The sequence below is a fragment of the Gossypium arboreum genome, chromosome 4, assembly GCF_025698485.1.
Source record: "Gossypium arboreum isolate Shixiya-1 chromosome 4, ASM2569848v2, whole genome shotgun sequence".
NCBI lineage: Eukaryota > Viridiplantae > Streptophyta > Magnoliopsida > Malvales > Malvaceae > Gossypium > Gossypium arboreum.
In genome coordinates, this window is record NC_069073.1 from 122,354,699 (window position 1) to 122,377,698 (window position 23,000).

A 23,000-nucleotide genomic window follows, 5' to 3' on the forward strand; every position below is an offset into this window, starting at 1 on the left:
TGGAACTGGCTAGCTGGATTTTAAAAAAAAAACTTAACAATATAATGACTTAAATAAAACTTTCGAATAGGTTAGGACTTAAATGAAAATTTTCAAATAGTTTCATGGCTATTTTGTAATTTTTGGAATTGATTGTGTTTGTATGTAAAAGCGGGCTTCAAAGAAACAAAAGGTTTGATAAAACTCAGCCCAATATCCTCGTACTGGCTTTCATGGGCCTAAATTGGACCCATTCGTTTGGGCTACATGATGGAAGAGTATTTTGAGGCACACATTTGCTACATGATATATATATTGAAGGAATTATCTGGATTTTCTTTAGATTTGACTAAATAGGCTTATCAACATAGATACAGTGATCAACAACTCTTAAACTTTTATGACATGTATTGTTTCTTTTTTTGCAGCTTTTGTAAGTTATGGATATGTTTTAAGCAGACAATCTTTGACAGTAAAGGCGGCACCAGACCGGAGCATTTTGTAGTGCACTCCTCACTGCTGCTTGCAATTTCAGGCGATGGTACTTGCAGAAGGGGTTGAAAATGTTGGCAAATTGAAAATGCATTAGCCTTCTGCTTGTGTTCCTATATTCTCCATGGCCATAGCATCACAGCATAGCAACCCCACGGATCGAGATACGGTCGCCTAGCTGGATGTTCCACCAGGTTCTAGTGGTGCTGAAACTAGTTGCAAGATAGAGCAGCTTGAAAGATATGCAGATTTAAAAAAAGTAAATCTATGTCATGGAAGCTAATCTGATATAATATTGTTGTATCAAAGAGACCTTGAAAGTTTCAATTTATGGTGATTAATTATCTCTTATGAAACCTGAACTAAAGGACATTTACATAGGGAAGATGAATCTTTATGTGACAGTGTACCTTCAATGACAGAGAAACTAGGCCTAAAAATCTCAACCTTGTGATAATTTTAATTTTCTGTACGCAATGATGGACCCTCTATCAGGCTGGTTTAACCATTATGCACGTCACACGTGACTGTACCTAGCTAAAGTGTCCTCTTTTTTTCACAGCATTGGAAAATTTTCACTACTGCAACTTGTTCAACCAAATGTAAACCAAAACATGTCGCTTCTCGTGCCTTAATCGTGTTCGATGGGGATTCAACATTGTTTTCCTTTGGATCCCAAGCATTCCTGGTTAAAAAGGGACCACATTGCCAGTCATGCCAGCTTCTATATTTAGCAAGCTAAAATCTGTCAATCTTAATTCGTTTCAAACGATGGAAATGACCCATTTTTTTTAGCGTAGCTAAATTGCAAGGTACCCTTTCCATAGAACAATAAAGTGGATGATAATGATATGTCCAAGCTGTATCAGCATTAATAACCAAAAAAGAAAAAGCCGGGGGTGGGGTAAGGTGGGGGCCTGAGTTGATGTAATCATGTCTTTGTAGATAAAGGAAACACTGGTCTCTTTAAATCATGTACCTTGCCTCGTTCCTTCCATACACTTGGAATCCAAACGGTTAATAAGGACCAAATGATGGCCCTACAGATTTGGTACCTTTGATTCTGTCCATGCAACATGTTGACACTTTTGCAAATTGCAGAACTTGGTTACCGTTCTTGAAATGGAAACCATCATCTTTATCTCTTATGATGATGATTTTGTCATATTTGCAAAACACCAGCCACTTGTTTCATACATTATTGACATTCATACATGATAAAATGAGTGAAAATGCTATATCTAGATCGTATTAATATATGTATACCAGCATGGAAACTTACATCGTAACTTGACTGTGCATGTGAAAGTGCTCCATATTCTTCAGCATTTCCAGTCTATTATCATCATAGATGTAACAAGTGAAAATGAGACAGAATTGTAGCCGAGGACAACTTGCCGGATCGATGTTATCTCCTCCAAAGGTTTTGTTTCATTTATGTATTACAGTCTTGTTCAAATCTTTGGCAATAAAATGAACATAATAACAGAATATAATATGGAAGAGATAGCTTAGCCGGCCGGCAAGTCATCCTTGGCTGCAGTACTGTACCTCATTTAAACATGCTAGACCTTAGATGAAGAAATCCGGCATCGATCCATAAATGTATCAGCGTATGTTTTAGGCAACAAAGCTAAAAGAACAAGAATTGTTTCTAAATAAGAGATTTTCATTTTGTTTATTTCAGGAGTTTGAAAATGGAGGTTTGATTTTTTTTTTTTTTTTTTTGTTTTGGTGTTGCAGAAAGAGTTTGAAGAACAATGGGTGCCATATAATGGAGAATGAGGTTGACATATATACGTGAAGGCCTTGGGTGAGTGGATGTGACCACTGCATGGGTCCTGCAGTCAGCATAGTAAAAGCCCTATAACGTGTTAATTTCATCCAACTAATACGATAATTTACTTCTATTAATTCATGTAATTACTTTTAAGAACTAACATGAGTATTTTTCGAACTTCTTTTATACAAAAAAGAAAAAAGAAAAATAAAAGCTGACAGTATCTTATTGCGTATATGCTATCCTAGTCACACCCGCAACTAGTTTTTGAGGTTCTGGATAAGGAACTCCACTATTTGCAGAAGTTTACAAAAAGTACCAAATTGACAATTTGATCATAGTTTTGCTAATTGACCAAAATAATCTCATGCTCAAGCTTAAAATAATTGTTATGCAGAGTAATAAGAAGGATTAAATGAACAAATCCAACGAGCTATGATGTAAAAAGAATGGAGACAATGGTGGATATTGGGGGACCCTCTGCTGATTTTATGAGTATGGTTGTCATGGGGGCTGATATGATGGCACCCACTTGCATTTTATATGCTTCCGGTATAAAAAATTTACAAGTACAAATACAGATTCGATCAATTAGGAGGACCACTCAAGTGGCCCAGAATAAATACTGGAAGCAAGTAATCTATCAACAGAATTTGGGCCCTTGTTTCAAACCAGCTGAGATTGTAACCCAACCCAAGCCAAGCAAAAGCCCAAGACTATCCCCCCTACCCCAACATGTAAGATGTTCCCTGCGTATTTTTCAGGTTTCATGTTGATGATATAGTTAAAAGATACAGGAGATTGAAGTCGGTGATCAAAACCCTTCACTCTTTCCATCAAGCTTCCCTCTTGGATCTTTCATCAGGTAAATCACTTAATACTTTTTTAACAAAATTTGTTGAAATTTTGTATTCTGGGTCTTGTTTATTTTGTAGTGTTTAAAAGGTGGCAGATATGGTTGATTTTAATGGGGTTTTAGTATTTTTAGTTCATCTTTCGATAATTCCAGTTTTCCAATATTGATTGTGATCAGAAAGTGACAATATTTGTCTTCAATCTGACCCTTCAACTCTGTAACTCATATGGAATCTTTGTGTGTGTTTTACAGTGACCAGCAATTGACTGTGAAAAAAGAAGTAAAAAAATGTCACAAACTAATGATGTTGAGGGTGTAAAGGAGAAGAAAGTGATGAATGATGGTGAAAAAACTCTGTAACGCATATTTTGTAATGGTTGCTCTTTTGTCTGGTGGATGTTGTAAAATTTCAATATTATTATTGTGCATACAAATTGTAGAAATGTTTTAGGCCCAGTTGGGAGAGACCAAGATTGTTGTCAGATATTCATGTTATTCAAAAACAACCATTAGCAAAATTATTCAAGGAAAAGCAGCAGCTTGGTATTTAATTATTTAAAGATATTCAACAACATTAGATGATTGTAAGAAATGAACGCCATTATTAATGAGTTATAGCTACCTATGTTACTCACTCTTATGCACCCACCATCTTCCTTTTCTTTAATATTCTATTTAAAAAATAGCAAATAGATGATGTATATCTCATTTTTCTTTGGAAGTGAAAACATTAGATAGGCCAAAAACCCTTGTGAGTTTTTTTAATTTATTAATTTGAAGGTTTATTATTACAGTTAATGGTAATATGTGAAGGCACTTGTGAATAAAAATCCTACACTTAAGTGAACTTCAAAGATGAAACCAGATAGCTTTTTCTTTCCTTTGATGAATCCTTCTGCAGAATCATAAACCATTAAATCCAAACAACTCTTGAAACCATGTACCCTCTGAAGAATAGTCCATTTCATGCAATTCCATTGGATGATCCAATCTTTCCTTTAACTCTGGAATTTGATCACTGCCATATTCAACTTTCAAAATATCCCCACTTTCACATGGATTAATCGATGAGTTCCAACCAAAGTTTTCATTAAACATTCCATTAACAGACGATGATGATGACATGGGCAATGTTGTGGTGTTCTCCATGAAGTTCAACGTTGACGTAGGGGACTGTAAGTTGTTATTGTCCATGTTGAAAGTGAATAACCCGCAGACGACACCTTGCCATGCTTTGAGTACGTCGAGGCATTGCGGTCTAGTTGCCGGAGTCGGCGAAGGCGCAACGGCAGTGAAATGGTTGCTTTGAGGAGGGTTTGAAGGAACTAGCTTGGACTCACGAACCAGTCTAGCTTCAGCTTCTAAACGAGCACTCTCCCATTGAGCCATGTGACTAAGGTTAGCAGCATCTTTAGGGTTACCAGTGGTGGAGCCGAGTGCATCGGTTTTAGGCTTGTGGGTGACAGGATCGATCCCCATTTTGGTTAGCCTTTTCTTTAGATGTGTGTTCCAGTAGTTCTTGATCTCATTGTCTGTTCTTTTCGGCAAATGAGTAGCTATGGCAGACCACCTATACATATATATATATACACAAATTAATATAAAAAATGGGGTTTGGATTATGTTTAATATTAAAGTACCTGTTTCCAAGAAGGGCATGGAGTTGAATAATGGTCTGTTCTTCTTGTAAACTGAACTTTCCTCTTTTGATATCAGGTCTCAAGTAGTTAATCCATCTCAGTCTGCAACTCTTTCCACATCTTTGAAGCCCTATATACATACATATATATATCAAATTAATATATAGCAAGCAAAAACATATATATATGTATAAAGATATTGAGAAATGATGACCAGCTTTTAAAGGCAAGGCACGCCAGCTTCCATGGCCATGTTGTTCAATGTAAGCTAAGAGCTTTTGATCTTCTTCTGGGGTCCATGGACCTTTCTTCAACCCTACCTTCTCACAACATGGTGACCTCCCCATATATATATATATATGTATGTATGTATCTTTCAAATGAACCTTAGCTAGAACTGTATAACAATTTCTGTGAACTCCCTTTGGCTTTTTGGATCAACACAATGAACATATATATAAAGTTGAAAGCGATGAAAATGAGGGGAGAGGTGATTGGGAGTAGGGATACGAGTGCAATATAATATAAAGGCAATTGTTTTGTAAACATAGTTAATGATATATGACCATTATACCCACCTTTATTATTACATCTGGATATAGTTAATCAATTTATTATGGACAATCAATGTCATTTAATTTTCTTTATATATATATTTATTACTTCTTTATCATCATATTCACAATTTTTTTCTAACTCATTTTTGCATACATGATACCATCAATACCCTTAATATATTATTAAAATCAAACCTAAAATTGATAAAATTCACGGTCATCAATTTAATTAATTAAATGATTTCACAATTAACATTAAATTCACTCTATTAAAAAATAATGAGAATTCAAACCTAATATTATTAGCAATTACCTTTAATCAAATCAACTTTAAAACTCGAATTACACAATAAAAAGTAACAAGTCAACATTATAATCTTTGGGTACCAAAATGTATAATTTTACAAAATATAAGTACCACATTAGAAAAAATATTAAACTCAAATACCAATTAATATAATAAGGTTGTTTTAAAGAAAAGAATCACAACCATCATGATAAATGATTGTAAGCATATAAAAATTAATTTGAGATTTAAGGTGTATTTGATATAGGTTGAAAATTTTAATTTAATATCATGACCATGTTTTAATAGGTGACATTTAATATAAAAAGATTTTTTTTTTTTTTTGTTCCTAAGACTTTGGGAGAAAGTCGGTGGTTTTTCATTTCCCAAAAAATAAAAAAAAAGAAAGGAGAGGATGGTTGTATGTGTAAATTGGATATACATTTGCTTTAAAATGTAATTATTAAGTGATTAATTAAAAGCATGGTTTCAAAACAACAACAATTCGACCAAACATTTGATTTTAAAAAGAAAGAATTAATAATTAAGTAAAAAATGCTACGAATTAATTCAAGGTATGTATACATATATAACAAAGAAATGGTGTATTAATAAAATCTTTGTTTCTTCGTTTCATTAATCATACATTTTAATGGCACTTAAATGTTTTTTTCCTTGAAAGTTTTCAAGTAATTAATCATTAAATCAGATTAATTAATTACATTAATGAGATTTTATTAATAATGATAGCAATGTTAATCTATAAGCTGTTGAGAAATTTGATGAAGCAAAGATTTTTTATGAATTCTTCATTTAAGATGAAATAAAATGGTGGAGCTACTTGTAATAAATGATTAAGTTTGCAGAAATTGTGGAAATTACCCCAATTTCTGAAAAACGTGGTAAGAAAAAAAAAGGTGATTTAATTCCTAGCTTTGCTGTTAGGTTGAAGCATTTGTGATATTTATGTCTTCCATAATAATCATCTAAGCCTATACTCACCCCATGCTTAACATAATCTAATATCCCGGAGAGAGGTACCTTGGCTTTAGATTTTGGAAATATTTATTAGGAGAAAATGAAGAAATTATGAATTAGCTTTTCTACCCTTTGAAATCAAGTGCCCGACAATCCATCCAAAATTGAGGCGGATTTTGGATTGGAATCACTACCATTAAATAGAGTTGATCAGCAGCTACAAGCTCAATATTAACTCCTCATAAAACCACACAAACAAACATATTTATTTACTTATTTGTTACAAGCTTATATTCATCTCAATACTTCAAGATTTATTATTGTTAAGAGAGAATAGGTAGGGTGAGATAATGTGTCAGCTTGAAGGATGAATTAACGAATGTTGAAACAGATGCAGTTGGTGGCTAAATGGGAAACCACTCTTTGTATTACTTTGTTTACCAAAACTAGTTGTGAGTGAGGAATTGCCTGCCAACATGTTCTACTTTTTAATTATGGCTCTTTTACTATTCACCTACTTCCTTTAATGTGCCCCCTTTCTACTCACACCCCCATTCATTTACTCCTTTAACGGCTGTCATACCATGTAAAATCACATGGAATACCATCAGTTTTCTTTTTTCGAGGACCAACAAAGTTTGAACCTATCATCAAAATAGCAGACAAGAGCTGCTTCAAAGAAGTTTTGACCGAATACCACCATAGATATCCAACAATTATTGGCTAAAATACAGTTGATCTCAATTCAAATAAGGAAAATGAAAACAAATAGATTAAGAACATTCACTAAGGCCTAAGACCACAGACCACATTGGACTAATCTCTTGACATGATATATGCCATGAGCAAACAATCCCTTGCATATACCAATAGCTTATACACTAAGAGAAGCTAAAACCCTCTATTTGAACGTCAGTGACTCAAGTTTAGCTCCTAGGAGTCGCACCTTGAATGGGCATGCCTCATTAGACGCAAAACAGATTATAACATCTTATTGGACCCCAAAGGCTTTTATATGTCAGACATACGAACCAGCTTATCGTAAAGAATGTGATCGTCCCTTCCTGTGTTGCTCTCTAACAATGCACTTTGCACTAGTTCCTGATGCAGGTAAAGAATGCCATGAGTACCCATAATGCAAGAGTACCATATAAAAAGTTAAATTATGACAAACAACTGCAGAAAGAATCATAGAATCGTGAATCCTACTTTGACATCCCTATGAGATAGAAACTTTCCCAAGCTATGAATCATCAACCTCATATCTTCGACCTGTATAATACAAGCGTCCACCAATCATCACCATTGTAAAAGAATATACCAAAATAAGTACTAAGATTTAGATCTCACCCTAACGTAGCCAACTCGATTCCGGTCAAAAAACCTGAAAGCCTATTTACAAACGAGACTTGCATTAATAAGAGATGAAAAAGCATTAAATAAATGGGAAAGATTTGAGGCAAGGGAAATGGAAGTAAAATGGAAAATACCTGCAACAAATCCTTATCAATAGCAGGCACCTTCTTATTAGGATCAACTTTCTGCTCCTTTCTTGACATTTCTCCCTCAGGCCCAGCATCTGTACTAGCAGCTTTTGTGGTTATTTCAGATTTGGTAGATGCCATAGCTTCAATCTTCTCAGCCTCCTTTTCAGACCCCTTTTCAGGCTTAGCATCCGTTTGTGCCTTCTCTTCTTCATTTTTCTGAGTTACAATCTTTCATTAATTAGGATAAATAACAGCAATAAACATATGAAAATGAATTTGCTGAATCAAACCACCCTGAAGTAATCCAGGTGTAAAATGGAAAGTCAATCATAATATAACATAAAATATTAGTAGTATAGAACGAAAAGATTGAAATTCAAGGGATGCATCCAGAAATTCTTTAGTGAAAATAATGTCCGACAAAAATATTTCAGCTTCCCTGTTTAAAGAGGAGGAAGAAACTCTACCTCAATAGAGGAATTGGGTTGACTTGCATCCTCCATTTCTTCATATTCTTCAGGATCTTCCTCTGGATCTTCTTCCTCTATTTCATCTTTTATCTTCGGCTCCTCAACATGATCAACATTAGTTTCTTCATTGGCCATCTTTGGCTCCTCAACTTGATCTGTGGTAGTTTCTTCCTTGGTCACAATCATTTCATCCCCCTGCTGAGTTGCAGTTGACGCGTCCAACTTAGTAGATTCATTTTTCATCACAGGGAGCTCATTGCTTTTCGATCTTTTTGTTGGCGATGTTTTCTCAGTTTCCTTGTCAGATTTTTCTTCCCGTTGCCTCTTACGCTGATTTCTTTTTGTAATAAATCTTACTCGCAGTTTCTACAAAATGAAAAGGATGTCAGTGACAAATCTTTTATAGGAATTAGGTAAAATAAAGAATAATCATCATAAACCAACCTGGAGAAATGTCAAAATACGGCAACCCATTTGATACTGAAGCATTTCATAAAGCACCTCAGCAAATAATGAAAGCTGCAAAAATGGAATGCACTTGATGTAAATTATAGAGTAACAATAAAAACAAAAACTGCTTCAGCAATGTTAAAAACAAAAAATGGAATGCACTTGATGTAAATCATGAAGTTAAAAACGAAAATATATAGGATGGAAAATATTAAAACGAATGTAGATATTAAGGCAGAAAGATAATAAGGAGAAGGAAACCTCAAATGTGGATTCTTCAATGTCCTTGTCTGTATAATCCAAAAGTGAATCCAGTGAAAGTGACAACGGACGAACTGCAGCATTGGGACTCATAATTAGACAAGTACAAGATAGGAATATGAGACAGTTTATGCATAAAAACATTTTCCTTCACAAAATTTCAACCCAGTGTACAAAACACTGCTTCAAAGATATTATTAACTTACTTTAGAATCCTTGCTCCACTTTGTTTGTAGAATCAATCCAGGATGCTTCAGAGAAGGCTCTTCAGGCTTCCTCTTTTCTTTCAATTCTTTGTTAGTATTACTTCGGGATTCATCTTTACCATCTTTTTCCTCTTTCTCATCTTTTGGCTTTTCCCTTCTTTCAATTTGCCCCCTTGACATCACAAGTATACTTAGTGTTAACCTTTTCTTGTCATTCAGCGACTCCGTGTTCGTTAACTTTTCGTCCTTCTTATTCTCCTTTTCAGGCTTGGATTCTGATTTACTTGAACTTGCAGCATTACCTTGTTTTTCTGAACCTGTTTGCTTACCTATATTTGAGGTCTCAGTTCCAGCTAAAACAACCTTTTTCTCATCCTCACCGCCATCATTCTTAACTTCAGCTACTTCATCCTTAGCTTGTGTAGCAGAAACCTTTCTTTTGGGCACCCTCTTAATAATTTTCTTCTTTAAAGTTGTTTTCACAGTGGCATTTTCTACAGCTGCAGCAGTGGCATCAGAATTATCCTTTGGTTTATCTCCAGAGCATCCCGTTTCTACCTCCATTTTTGCCTCAAGGGGAACATCATTATCTTCATCCTGATCAGTTTTACCAACTGCCTCCTTTTTTGTAACCTTCTTCCGTGCAAAAGTTTTAATCCCTGCACTACCAGCAGAAGATTCTTCCAGCTGACTGCCAATCTCTGATTTAGTATTCTGCTCTCCAGCATCTTCAACCTTGTTGCTCGGTTTGCTAGCAGTATTTACTTCTGCAGCTGTCTTATTAGCAACCTTCTGTTTGACAATCCTCTTTATAATCTTTTTCTTCACGGACTTCACAACACCTGTCTTAGCAGTAGCAGCTTCTCCACTTTCCTTTTTCTCAGGACCTCCTTCCACAGTTATTTCACTGCCATCTTTTACCAGAACTTTATTTTCGCCCCACTAGCCTTTCCTTCAGAACCATCTCCTTCAATACATTTGCCATCCTTCTCCTTTTTGTTGGCAACTACTCCATCACTAGATGACATGGACATAATCTTTTTTCCTGATTTGCCTCTTTCAGTTTGCTTTGTATTATCTGCTTCCTTGTCTAGCCAAAATAAATGAAAATTTGAAGTAAAGGAAGAAGCTATCGATCCAATTCATAATTGATCTGCCCATAGAATATATGCAAGCAAAAGTACAAGATGATGAAATTTGTAATAATCAATTCACCTTTTGATCCTTCTTTCCTCTCCTTTGATTTCTGAAAGTAAACAAAATTTCCATTAGTCAAGTAGGTAACACCTTCACTAGTCCCTATTTTATTACAACATATATATAGCAAAAGACATAAGCTACCATGGGTCACCCATATATCCATCTTAACCCAAAACTGATATCAAGTAGTTTGGAATTGACAGTTTCCTTGTACGCACTGCTCAAAGCTATAGTTTGTGCAAGATTTTTAGATTTGAGACAAATCTACAGATCAAGAGTTTTGGCATTTTGCAATCCTGTAATAATTCTGGCTTGTCTTCTGTTGTTCTGTGGATCAATGTGTCTAAGTATACATCAGAGGGTCACAGTTATTCCCATAATAAGCATGCATCTTCTTGACAAGGCTGATGCTTATATACAAACATGCATTTTTTGGGACATTCAATTGAGGATCAGGAAGCCTAACAGAAAAGGCAGGAAAAATAAAATAGAACAATACCTCTCTTTTCAAAGACAGCTGGCGCTCTCTCTCAGAAACAGCTTTTCTATGAGCTAACCATTGGGCTCGCCATTCATCAAGTGAAGGGAGACATTCAGATAAATCTGGAACAAACAGTACGGTAACCTCTTTATGGCTAAACAGTCCATCCTTGCCAACTCTGTCATAATGTATCTGCAAATAACAATGTAAAAGGGGTTTCAAGTCCAATAGAATGAACATTCTTACAATTAAGCCTGAACAATAGGTTCAAAAAATAAACTAACAGAGGATCCTTACAAATAGTTTTGATTAAAAAGATTCAAATCTAAAGCAGAAAAGCTTTTATCAGTTTTGTCAATTCCAAGAACCATATGACATCAGGTTTCAGGACACAATCAGAATGAATAAAAAATACCTCAAGGAAACGATTCCAATGCTGACATTTCTGCAAATCAAGATTAACTACATCCTGCGCATATCTGCTCAAGTAAAACAACTCCACAGATGAGAAATGAATCAAGTTACACATTTCTCCAAAACAACTCTCCATAGCATTCAACTATCACCAGACAGGACAAACCTAAGGGCTGTTTGAGTTAGAGAGAACTCGTCACCAGCAGGATTGCTGCCATCAGCAGAAACACAAGGTCCACCAATTGCCATGAAAGAATGATCCTTTTTAAGAACAGCAAACCTTAGAATATTGCAAATATGAGGTATACGGTCATCAGGGATTTTTTCAGATGACAGCTCTTCCAAAGAACTCCTGCTTAATCCACTCATCAACATCATCTGAACAAAATCACAAGATACTTTACTATAACATGATAAAATCACATTTGATATGAATATTCAATTTTCCTATAAAAAAATGCAAAAAGACAAGCAGGTGGGAGAGCTTAAATCATACATGAATTATACAAATGAAACCTCAAAGTTATTCATTACTTAAATCGCATCATCGCTCATGCTTCTACAGGTTTCTCTATTAGTAAAAGTCTAAATATGATACAATAGATTCGAAGACAAGATAAAATTTTCTTCCTTTCAAAATAGGAAATATAACAAAATGTACTGATACTCTCAGTACTTAGCATGTTCAAATAAGTTCCATAAAAGTTAAAACAAACCATGCACAAGATTACTATATTTGATATCCTTATAGTGTAGCTAATAACTATGTAGATAATAAAAGAAAACTGTTAGGAAACTAAATTCTATGCTTTAGTCTTCTAGATCAAACAAATAAGAAAACACCTTCTAAGGCTGCTTTGTAACATAAGGAATGACACAGAAGTACCAATACCAAGCAATTATAATGGCAATTCAACCAAAAGAATAGAGATTAAGCAGGCACTGCTGGAAGCATATTCCTCAATTATCATCCAAACAAGAAATATCATTATTTCAAGTGAGGCTGATCCAAAGTAGCACATTACTTCAAATGAAGCTTGACTCTTAAAAACAACTATTGCAATGGAAATTACATTAATACAAAACAAAACTTACAAGCTTAAATGCTTTAATCAGCAAGAACTCAGTAAATCATTCAGATATTATGTTCAAATGGCTACTCGAGAAAAATGAATAACCAAGTCACAGTTGATAAAAACTTGCTTCCCACAAAAGAAAAAAGAAAATTATTCTAGATAAAACTCTAGCTTTTGTCATTAGATGCCACAATTAAAATGACCCACCTTTGCATTCCACACTGTACTTCCTTGTTCTGGCTTTTCAGGCTCAACAGGCAAAAGCTTGCTGGAAAGTTCTTTGGATTCAACTAAATTATCTTCAATGAAATCATGCTCAAAGCTGCTCCTCACAACAGAAATTAAACTATTATGATTTCATAAAAGCATTAGATATAATATCATCTAGTTAATCAAAGTTAATGATGGAGAAATAACATGAAATGAACATGGGGCAGGATTTTGACTTGTCTTCCACAACTACTTAAGTTTCAACAACTAATCTTTTGCTCAATCGTTTTGTTATTCCACAAGCAAAAGTCCAAGCTTCATGGAAAACAATGCATTAGCAATTTCATGTCCTAAAACTAATTAATTGATTAAGAAATTAATAGTTCACAGATATCAACATCCATGATGGCAAGACCACTTCAGTCTTTAGAAAACAGATCAAGAAGTTCAATGCTGGTTGAGATGTCAAAGACTCAAGTAACAAATACATCCAGGAAAGATACCTGACATGAGTATGCATAGAGAGCTTAAGGTTCCCTTTGGCCAGTTTATAACAACCTACAACAGTTGAAGAAGTTAGGTAAAACAGAATACCTAAGAATGCAAATTTAATGCATAACTGAATTTTGAGAGAAAGAGGAAAAGACCTTTGAAAATTCAGGAGACACAAAAAGTCTTGGATATCGCTTATCAATTGACAGATAACCTCTCTCTACATCTATCAAGTTGGATGTATATACCTGCAAATAAGCAGAATATAGCAAAAAGGTTCAAAAACATTTCAAATGGCATACACATAACAAAATTAAATATCAATATTACAGGTAAATACATGGAAAATGGACTCCAACTCAGAAAAGTTGAATAAGTTCTCTAGAATACAGGTAAATTTTCATAAATTGGAAAAATTATAAGTGCAACCCAACCACCATTGTTTAGAGCAGACGGCCAATATAAACCCAGGAAGCTCTGAAATTTTGAAATAGTCTCCGTAGAAGGAATATGGTGTTTACTCAACAAGGATGAGAGGATGCAGGAAAAGAAAACCACCTAAGAAGAGGATTGAAGGAGCAAAATAGGGGGGGAAAAGTGCCCAGAAACAAAGGTCAAAGCATTACACTCAAAATGAGTGAGCAAGGGCATATAAACATATGAGGAATTCTCTAGGTTTTGGATCCAAGCAACTAGCCCAGTGGACCACGAGGCAAATACCAACAGGAAGCATCAAAATATTTGAACGCCCGTGAAAGATTAATAACAGGAAGATTTCAGAGAAATTCAGATTCCAAAGGGGAAAAAAAAAAGCAAATTCTTGATGAAGTTCAAACTATCTTCGAATGGAAGCTCTTGCATTGTCCTTTTACCTTGCTTACATATTCTCTCCTTTTTTCTTTAACAGGTGAAAGGCGCCTTCAGCAATAGAGAACATGAAGTTAGTTATGAAGAAGACTGAGAAACACAAGGAGCTAAACATTCAGAACTAGAGCAGGATGGAATGTAAAACATCAAGATCCACCTATGGGAAGCTTCACGACGGGGATTCTCGCTTCACAGGTCGAGCCTCTTTTGTCAAAGATGGACCTCGGTGGTCCCTAGAAACTCTTGGTGGAGTTCTTGCACGTGTAACTTCAAGTGCACGCTTGCGCTCTCGTTCTCTCTCCTTCTCCCGCTCTCTTTCCTTCTCCGTCGCTCCAAGATGCATAACGTTCACGTTCTCGTTCCCGTTCTCGTAGTCGTTCTCGTTCTCGTTCTCGCTCCCTCTCCCTCTCCCTCTCTCTGTCTTTCTCTCTTTCACGCAAATGCTCCCGACGACGCTCCTCCTCTCTCATCTCAAACTCCCTAAGGTAACCAGCCCTATCGTCCTTGCGTTCATCAATCCTAGGAAGACCACTGCGTGACAATGTGCTACCAGGATATTCAGTCTCAAGGGTTGTCACATGAAGCCCCTTTGTTCCATAATCTCTACCAGGTGGTAGGCTCACTCCATAACCAGGATTTGCAGAACTAGGTGGATACATCATATCATCAACATTTCTCCTTGGAGCTGCCCCTAATATCGAAGGAGTTTGTCCACCGTAAGAAGAAGAAGAGCTAAGCAAAGATAAACTGCGGGGATCGGCCTCTATTCTTCCTCCGTAAGACAGAAGGTCTTGTGCGGAATGTCGACCAGCAGCACTCCTTGCTGCAAGATAATCAGCTTGTCTGCCAGAAATGGGTTGCTACTCAGTCTCGTAAGCAATATATTACCGTCTAACAAACAGTCAGAAGGTTGAGCTGGGCCATTTATTTACAAGGAAATACTACAAGTGAAGATCTGTTGCTATCACAAACATCCTCAATTGGAAATCATACATTAAATATTCTACCAAAATAACAAATACCTTGACGACATAGCCACAGTTGGAGTGGTAAGGGTGTCGACGGTGGCACCAAAACCGGGTTCAAGCCAAGCGCCACCCATTCCCTCCCAAATTTGTAATAATAAAAATAAAATAATAAATACCTTGAACTACTATCATGAGAGGCTGATTGAGCTTTGAGCAATTGTTCTTGTCGAAGCAAGACAGCTTGATCAAGACGATCATATATGTCAGGCTGTTGCACAATATAGAAAATATTAAAGATTAAAACCAAAGGAGAAAAAGGAACAAAATTAGAAAATGGACAAGGGTGGCACAGATTTATATCAACAACATGAAAATGAGGCCAATAAAAAGCAGAAAGAAGCTAATTGAGGAAACATTATAAAATTGCTAGACCTGATGCTGATGACCAAAAAAAGCAGAATCAGAATATCTTCCAGTTGGCTCACTAGACAAATCCTCCCCAGATAACTACCCTGCCGTTCTCCAAATTGTCTTCTCTCCACTGTAGGATAGTCAGGAATCTTCTCAGCATACATTTGGTCACCTTTGTGACTATAACTGTGACTTGCAGATGAAACATAGTCAGTAGATGCATATTTTGGTGAATCTGGCAGAGCTGAGGCATAAGCATTACGAGCTTCCAAAGCTGATGCTCCAGCCCCTTTGGAACTTGCAGCAGGAACCTAGTACATATAAAAAAACCATCAAATTCAAAATTCAACCAATACAATTTAATAGTATTGTCCAGTACAAAATTACCACATTTAATGATATTGTACATATCGAAAAATCCCAAGGAAAAGAAATCCAGAATACAATAGATGAAACCACCCCGATCCCCAAATCTCTATGATAAGGTTTAATTAAAGAAAAATTCGAAGATTTACAAATTACCAAAGCAAACAAAAAGGAAAAGGAAACCAAATCCACTGACCTGCTGAGTAGCACTCAAAGCAGATGTGCCATATATGGAGCTATATTGCCCCCCATAATGAGCTGAAACTGAGGGAAGGGCTCTGTATCCACCAACTTCAGTATCTTGAGAACTACCTAAAATTGATGAATGCCGAGAAGACAAGGACATTTGAGCTCCCCCATCAGGACCTCCAACAGAACTACTAGAATAACCAGCACCCAACTACAAAATTTGCCAAAAGGATTGTAAACAAAACCGGACCCCATGATAAGTCTTTAATTATAAAACATGCTAAAGTTTAATTGCAAGGGAACATAGCAAAATTGGGAATTTAGACGTATTGCCACAGCTATAAATCCAATTATTTACTCGTATTAAACATTTATATGTTCAGCTACAATAAAGATTTTGGAATAATAATTCGAAAACAGAAGGGTCAAGTACTGAAGCAATATCAAAGAAAGTAGAATTTATCAGTTCATTCTACAAAACCAACCAGTGTATCCTTAGAAAAACATTTGAAAACCAGAACCACGCAGTCCCAACATTATACGTAACAATTAAAAAAAAAACATTAGAAACGAATTAAAGAAAAAGGAGCTTGATAACAGAGTCTTTAAAACCCTCACATTTTGGGCGTATCCGGATTGGCCAACGTAAGGTTGCTGCCCGTAGGCATTCGTCCCTCTGGACGAATACATTAAATTGAATAAAATCTGCAATAAACAACATATAAAACAACGTCAAGGGAGCAATTAAAGAAGATAAAGCAAAATTCATAATGTCTTTCGTTCTGGAAACATAAGATGAATCTTTTTCTAAACAAAATAGGCTAATTAATTTTTTTTTCAAAAAAAAAAAAGAGAACCAAAACGGAGAAGGTAATGGAAAATTACAAAAACGATAGGCGGAGACGAGTTGTTGAAATTTGCTAAGAATTGAAATCGAAAAACCCTAATGCATGAAGACTGAGAAAATAAGGAAGGGGCGCGTGAGGCGTGACTTTAAAGATGACCAGAAACTGGAGACTAATATAAATGAACGGGTTAATATACTATTTGGTACCCTAGTTTATCTTTAATGTTCAAATTGGTACCTAAGTCTTTTTTTTTTCCGAATTAGTACCTAAATTTGACTTCAATATTCAAAATGATACCTAAATTTGGCTTCAAATCCAATTTCATACTTGAGCTTTTTGTCCCAAACTCTCTATTAAACATCTCTAATATTCAATTCGATATCTAAATATCTCTTCAATCTCAATTATTACCAATATATTTTTATTAGAATACACGTGTCAAATATTAATTGGTATATATGATTAATAAATTCATCATTGAAACCAAATTCACTTAAAAAACTCGTATAAAATTGAAGTTTAAAGCTAACTTTAGGGTTCGTATATTAAATAAATTTGTGATGGAGTGGATTTAGCGTCCACCATTGATTTGGTTTGATTGGTTGATTTTATTTTAGAGTATTAAATTATTAGTAATTTTACATTTTGGTACATTAATTTTAAAAATTTATTAAATAGTTATTAAATTATTCAAAAAAAAGTATTTAAGTCACCAATCTATTTTAATTATTGTTGTATGGTCTTCTCTGTTAGCACTGTTTGTATCAATTGAAAGCTTTCATCCCCTTCTCTTCTACAGTTAAATTTTTTCATAAAATAGCTTTAAATGTTGGGAATCTATGAACCAAATTTTAAATAATTTTGTTCTCCAATCTTCAATATTGACCATCAAATTGATTTGGATCTAAGATATGTTATTCTACTCGCCGATGGGTACCGATACATTAAATTGATCGTCAAATCGTCGCTTGGAACTGGCTAGCTGGATTTTAAAAAAAAAACTTAACAATATAATGACTTAAATAAAAACTTTCGAATAGGTTAGGACTTAAATGAAAATTTTCAAATAGTTTCATGGCTATTTTGTAATTTTTGGAATTGATTGTGTTTGTATGTAAAAGCGGGCTTCAAAGAAACAAAAGGTTTGATAAAACTCAGCCCAATATCCTCGTACTGGCTTTCATGGGCCTAAATTGGACCCATTCGTTTGGGCTACATGATGGAAGAGTATTTTGAGGCACACATTTGCTACATGATATATATATTGAAGGAATTATCTGGATTTTCTTTAGATTTGACTAAATAGGCTTATCAACATAGATACAGTGATCAACAACTCTTAAACTTTTATGACATGTATTGTTTCTTTTTTTGCAGCTTTTGTAAGTTATGGATATGTTTTAAGCAGACAATCTTTGACAGTAAAGGCGGCACCAGACCGGAGCATTTTGTAGTGCACTCCTCACTGCTGCTTGCAATTTCAGGCGATGGTACTTGCAGAAGGGGTTGAAAATGTTGGCAAATTGAAAATGCATTAGCCTTCTGCTTGTGTTCCTATATTCTCCATGGCCATAGCATCACAGCATAGCAACCCCACGGATCGAGATACGGTCGCCTAGCTGGATGTTCCACCAGGTTCTAGTGGTGCTGAAACTAGTTGCAAGATAGAGCAGCTTGAAAGATATGCAGATTTAAAAAAAGTAAATCTATGTCATGGAAGCTAATCTGATATAATATTGTTGTATCAAAGAGACCTTGAAAGTTTCCAATTTATGGTGATTAATTATCTCTTATGAAACCTGAACTAAAGGACATTTACATAGGGAAGATGAATCTTTATGTGACAGTGTACCTTCAATGACAGAGAAACTAGGCCTAAAAATCTCAACCTTGTGATAATTTTAATTTTCTGTACGCAATGATGGACCCTCTATCAGGCTGGTTTAACCATTATGCACGTCACACGTGACTGTACCTAGCTAAAGTGTCCTCTTTTTTTTTCACAGCATTGGAAAATTTTCACTACTGCAACTTGTTCAACCAAATGTAAACCAAAAACATGTCGCTTCTCGTGCCTTAATCGTGTTCGATGGGGATTCAACATTGTTTTCCTTTGGATCCCAAGCATTCCTGGTTAAAAAAGGGACCACATTGCCAGTCATGCCAGCTTCTATATTTAGCAAGCTAAAAATCTGTCAATCTTAATTCGTTTCAAACGATGGAAATGACCCATTTTTTTTAGCGTAGCTAAATTGCAAGGTACCCTTTCCATAGAACAATAAAGTGGATGATAATGATATGTCCAAGCTGTATCAGCATTAATAACCAAAAAAGAAAAAGCCGGGGGTGGGGTAAGGTGGGGGCCTGAGTTGATGTAATCATGTCTTTGTAGATAAAGGAAACACTGGTCTCTTTAAATCATGTACCTTGCCTCGTTCCTTCCATACACTTGGAATCCAAACGGTTAATAAGGACCAAATGATGGCCCTACAGATTTGGTACCTTTGATTCTGTCCATGCAACATGTTGACACTTTTGCAAATTGCAGAACTTGGTTACCGTTCTTGAAATGGAAACCATCATCTTTATCTCTTATGATGATGATTTTGTCATATTTGCAAAACACCAGCCACTTGTTTCATACATTATTGACATTCATACATGATAAAATGAGTGAAAATGCTATATCTAGATCGTATTAATATATGTATACCAGCATGGAAACTTACATCGTAACTTGACTGTGCATGTGAAAGTGCTCCATATTCTTCAGCATTTCCAGTCTATTATCATCATAGATGTAACAAGTGAAAATGAGACAGAATTGTAGCCGAGGACAACTTGCCGGATCGATGTTATCTCCTCCAAAGGTTTTGTTTCATTTATGTATTACAGTCTTGTTCAAATCTTTGGCAATAAAATGAACATAATAACAGAATATAATATGGAAGAGATAGCTTAGCCGGCCGGCAAGTCATCCTTGGCTGCAGTACTGTACCTCATTTAAACATGCTAGACCTTAGATGAAGAAATCCGGCATCGATCCATAAATGTATCAGCGTATGTTTTAGGCAACAAAGCTAAAAAGAACAAGAATTGTTTCTAAATAAGAGATTTTCATTTTGTTTATTTCAGGAGTTTGAAAATGGAGGTTTGATTTCTTTTTTTTTTTTTTTGTTTTGGTGTTGCAGAAAGAGTTTGAAGAACAATGGGTGCCATATAATGGAGAATGAGGTTGACATATATACGTGAAGGCCTTGGGTGAGTGGATGTGACCACTGCATGGGTCCTGCAGTCAGCATAGTAAAAGCCCTATAACGTGTTAATTTCATCCAACTAATACGATAATTTACTTCTATTAATTCATGTAATTACTTTTAAGAACTAACATGAGTATTTTTCGAACTTCTTTTATACAAAAAAAGAAAAAAAGAAAAAATAAAAGCTGACAGTATCTTATTGCGTATATGCTATCCTAGTCACACCCGCAACTAGTTTTTGAGGTTCTGGATAAGGAACTCCACTATTTGCAGAAGTTTACAAAAAGTACCAAATTGACAATTTGATCATAGTTTTGCTAATTGACCAAAATAATCTCATGCTCAAGCTTAAAATAATTGTTATGCAGAGTAATAAGAAGGATTAAATGAACAAATCCAACGAGCTATGATGTAAAAAGAATGGAGACAATGGTGGATATTGGGGGACCCTCTGCTGATTTTATGAGTATGGTTGTCATGGGGGCTGATATGATGGCACCCACTTGCATTTTATATGCTTCCGGTATAAAAAATTTACAAGTACAAATACAGATTCGATCAATTAGGAGGACCACTCAAGTGGCCCAGAATAAATACTGGAAGCAAGTAATCTATCAACAGAATTTGGGCCCTTGTTTCAAACCAGCTGAGATTGTAACCCAACCCAAGCCAAGCAAAAAGCCCAAGACTATCCCCCCTACCCCAACATGTAAGATGTTCCCTGCGTATTTTTCAGGTTTCATGTTGATGATATAGTTAAAAGATACAGGAGATTGAAGTCGGTGATCAAAACCCTTCACTCTTTCCATCAAGCTTCCCTCTTGGATCTTTCATCAGGTAAATCACTTAATACTTTTTTAACAAAATTTGTTGAAATTTTGTATTCTGGGTCTTGTTTATTTTGTAGTGTTTAAAAGGTGGCAGATATGGTTGATTTTAATGGGGTTTTAGTATTTTTAGTTCATCTTTCGATAATTCCAGTTTTCCAATATTGATTGTGATCAGAAAGTGACAATATTTGTCTTCAATCTGACCCTTCAACTCTGTAACTCATATGGAATCTTTGTGTGTGTTTTACAGTGACCAGCAATTGACTGTGAAAAAAGAAGTAAAAAAATGTCACAAACTAATGATGTTGAGGGTGTAAAGGAGAAGAAAGTGATGAATGATGGTGAAAAAACTCAAGTTTATGATGGTAAAGATCAAATCTTTGGTGAAGAAGTTGCTGTATCTGAAGAGTTAAAAGATTCAGATGAAAATGAAAATGAAAAGAATCTGATGCCCTCAGCCACAGAGGAGGTAAGGAAATGGAAAGTCTGTAATATGTGGTTCTGAATTCTTCATGGTTATATATGTATAGATATATCTATTTCAATAGTAAACTTTTAATTCTTTTGTTTTGACTTTTACAGGAAGAAGCAATCAAAAAAAAGTATGGAGGTTTATTACCTAAAAAGCCAACCTTAATATCCAAGGTTTCTGTGCTTTGACTCTTATTTATACAATATTTCTTGAATGTTAATACGTATATGTATCCGAGTTATCTTTCTATACCTATGTTTATATATACGTAAAGAGAAATGAAGAGTTAAAATAACACAATTCGTCCTCGGTTGCTGACTGGAACATTTGAATTGTCTGCTAGAACCATGACCGTGCATTTTTTGATTCAGCTGATTGGGCACTAGGAAAGGTAAAGTATAGAAACTATGGCATAAGTCTGAGTTGCTTCAGGTTTTGATATTGAATGGCAATAGTAGTTTAAACTAAGGTTATATGTTTGGTCACATGTTGAACAGCAAGGATCACAAAAGCCTAAAGGACCACTTGAAGCATTGCGCCCCAAATTACAGGCATGATCTTCTCTAGTGTTTTATGTTATCCGGATTCGGGAGCTGTAGCTAGTACTTGTTAAATTTACCAAGGGTTTGTTTTGTGATTCCCAGCCTACCCCACACCAGCAAATGCGTTCGAGACGGTCGGTTTATGCACCTGCAGAAGATGATAATGAAGGTAAAAGAGGATCAATTCTATTTTTCAGACAGCAACATCACACATACTCGGACATGAGTATGGAGATATGACGGAGTCATGTGTTTCTTGTGTCTCACAGCTTCATCTTCCGAGGATCAAAGCTGCACATTGGAGGGGGACAATGATACTATAAACTCTGGAACAGAGGAGCATGTTCATGGTGATGGTGATGAAACATGACATGAGCCACAACTGTGGAGTTTGGATCACTTTTTAGATTTAAGTGCTACTATTTTTGTTGTTTGTAACAACCATTGACTGTATCTGAGCCACCACTTTTATTGTTGGTGGGAGCAATAAATATAGAAACGGAAGAGGAGTTAAAGTGAGCTTTTTCAGGGGAGGATTTTTGTATTTTTAATGAGCATCTGTAATTTCAAGTTTAACTGCATTGGTAAAAGCAAAGCCCTTGTAATAATGTTCTCTATATCTTCTTGTGCTTCAAAAACTATGGTGTTAACTTGTTTCACTTATATAGACTGTATTTATAGGACCAATTCATGATGGGCTCCTAGGTGAAAATGAGAAGATCATTTTGGGTTTAGTTTTGTTATTGTTTTGTTTTTATTGTGTGGGCAGGGGAATTGATGTAGCAGTGCCATTTGGGCTATAGGATCATCTTTTACATCATCCTATGGGGTCATTTTGATCAGCTTTAGCTGAATATGGCCTTAATTAAGGCTCTTCTTTGTATCAGAATAAATGGTAAATTTGCAAGAGTTTTATTATGGTTAAGAGTATT

General features: G+C 35.4%; 3 protein-coding genes and 5 long non-coding RNA genes across 10 annotated transcripts; 4 read left to right on the plus strand and 4 right to left on the minus strand.

Moving 5' to 3' along the window:
• Window positions 1–290: 290 nt before the first annotated feature.
• LOC108480456 (uncharacterized) lies at window positions 291–1,878 on the minus strand. Its single transcript, XR_001870618.2, has 2 exons — window positions 1,754–1,878; window positions 291–683 (listed from the first exon to the last, which is right to left on the minus strand). It is a non-coding gene; the product is annotated as an uncharacterized LOC108480456 (long non-coding RNA).
• An 85-nt stretch (window positions 1,879–1,963) lies between these two features.
• On the plus strand, window positions 1,964–2,428 carry LOC128291544 (uncharacterized). The gene is made up of 2 exons (XR_008281383.1): window positions 1,964–2,084; window positions 2,215–2,428. It is a non-coding gene; the product is annotated as an uncharacterized LOC128291544 (long non-coding RNA).
• A 255-nt stretch (window positions 2,429–2,683) lies between these two features.
• Window positions 2,684–3,639, plus strand: LOC128291543 (uncharacterized). Its single transcript, XR_008281382.1, has 2 exons — window positions 2,684–3,116; window positions 3,360–3,639. It is a non-coding gene; the product is annotated as an uncharacterized LOC128291543 (long non-coding RNA).
• Window positions 3,640–3,842: 203 nt separating this feature from the next.
• LOC108482948 (transcription factor MYB106-like) lies at window positions 3,843–5,277 on the minus strand. 2 transcript variants are annotated; one of them, XM_017786063.2, is made up of 3 exons: window positions 4,962–5,277; window positions 4,748–4,877; window positions 3,843–4,677 (listed from the first exon to the last, which is right to left on the minus strand). In XM_017786063.2, the coding sequence occupies exons 1-3, from the start codon at window positions 5,092–5,094 to the stop codon at window positions 4,011–4,013; spliced, it is 930 nt and encodes a 309-aa protein (XP_017641552.1). In that variant the 5' UTR covers window positions 5,095–5,277; the 3' UTR covers window positions 3,843–4,010. The 2 variants fall into 2 exon arrangements, with proteins under 2 accessions (XP_017641552.1, XP_052882665.1); XM_053026705.1 differs by having other exon boundaries at window positions 4,748–5,277.
• Window positions 5,278–7,251: 1,974 nt separating this feature from the next.
• LOC108482947 (protein SHORT ROOT IN SALT MEDIUM 1) lies at window positions 7,252–17,127 on the minus strand. Its single transcript, XM_053026706.1, is given in 27 exon segments — window positions 7,252–7,669; window positions 7,778–7,840; window positions 7,919–7,960; window positions 8,059–8,271; window positions 8,523–8,891; window positions 8,970–9,044; window positions 9,237–9,310; window positions 9,439–10,380; window positions 10,383–10,532; window positions 10,658–10,688; window positions 11,142–11,315; window positions 11,539–11,602; window positions 11,704–11,915; window positions 12,821–12,935; window positions 13,327–13,360; window positions 13,363–13,381; window positions 13,471–13,563; window positions 14,188–14,233; window positions 14,340–14,354; window positions 14,356–14,511; window positions 14,513–15,025; window positions 15,327–15,418; window positions 15,583–15,644; window positions 15,647–15,872; window positions 16,124–16,327; window positions 16,735–16,821; window positions 17,002–17,127. Coding segments are annotated over 26 exon segments (4,146 nt in total). The 5' UTR covers window positions 16,807–16,821; window positions 17,002–17,127; the 3' UTR covers window positions 7,252–7,579.
• Window positions 17,128–18,228: 1,101 nt separating this feature from the next.
• LOC128291545 (uncharacterized) lies at window positions 18,229–19,818 on the minus strand. Of its 2 annotated transcripts, none has more exons than XR_008281384.1 (2): window positions 19,694–19,818; window positions 18,229–18,617 (listed from the first exon to the last, which is right to left on the minus strand). It is a non-coding gene; the product is annotated as an uncharacterized LOC128291545 (long non-coding RNA). The 2 variants fall into 2 exon arrangements; XR_008281385.1 differs by having other exon boundaries at window positions 18,229–19,094; window positions 19,694–19,799.
• An 85-nt stretch (window positions 19,819–19,903) lies between these two features.
• LOC128291546 (uncharacterized) lies at window positions 19,904–20,430 on the plus strand. Its single transcript, XR_008281386.1, has 2 exons — window positions 19,904–20,024; window positions 20,156–20,430. It is a non-coding gene; the product is annotated as an uncharacterized LOC128291546 (long non-coding RNA).
• Window positions 20,431–20,874: 444 nt separating this feature from the next.
• Window positions 20,875–22,706, plus strand: LOC108480455 (uncharacterized). The gene is made up of 7 exons (XM_017783468.2): window positions 20,875–21,061; window positions 21,305–21,523; window positions 21,637–21,699; window positions 21,870–21,917; window positions 22,024–22,077; window positions 22,171–22,237; window positions 22,338–22,706. The coding sequence occupies exons 2-7, from the start codon at window positions 21,341–21,343 to the stop codon at window positions 22,436–22,438; spliced, it is 516 nt and encodes a 171-aa protein (XP_017638957.1). The 5' UTR covers window positions 20,875–21,061; window positions 21,305–21,340; the 3' UTR covers window positions 22,439–22,706.
• The last annotated feature ends 294 nt before the right edge of the window (window positions 22,707–23,000 follow it).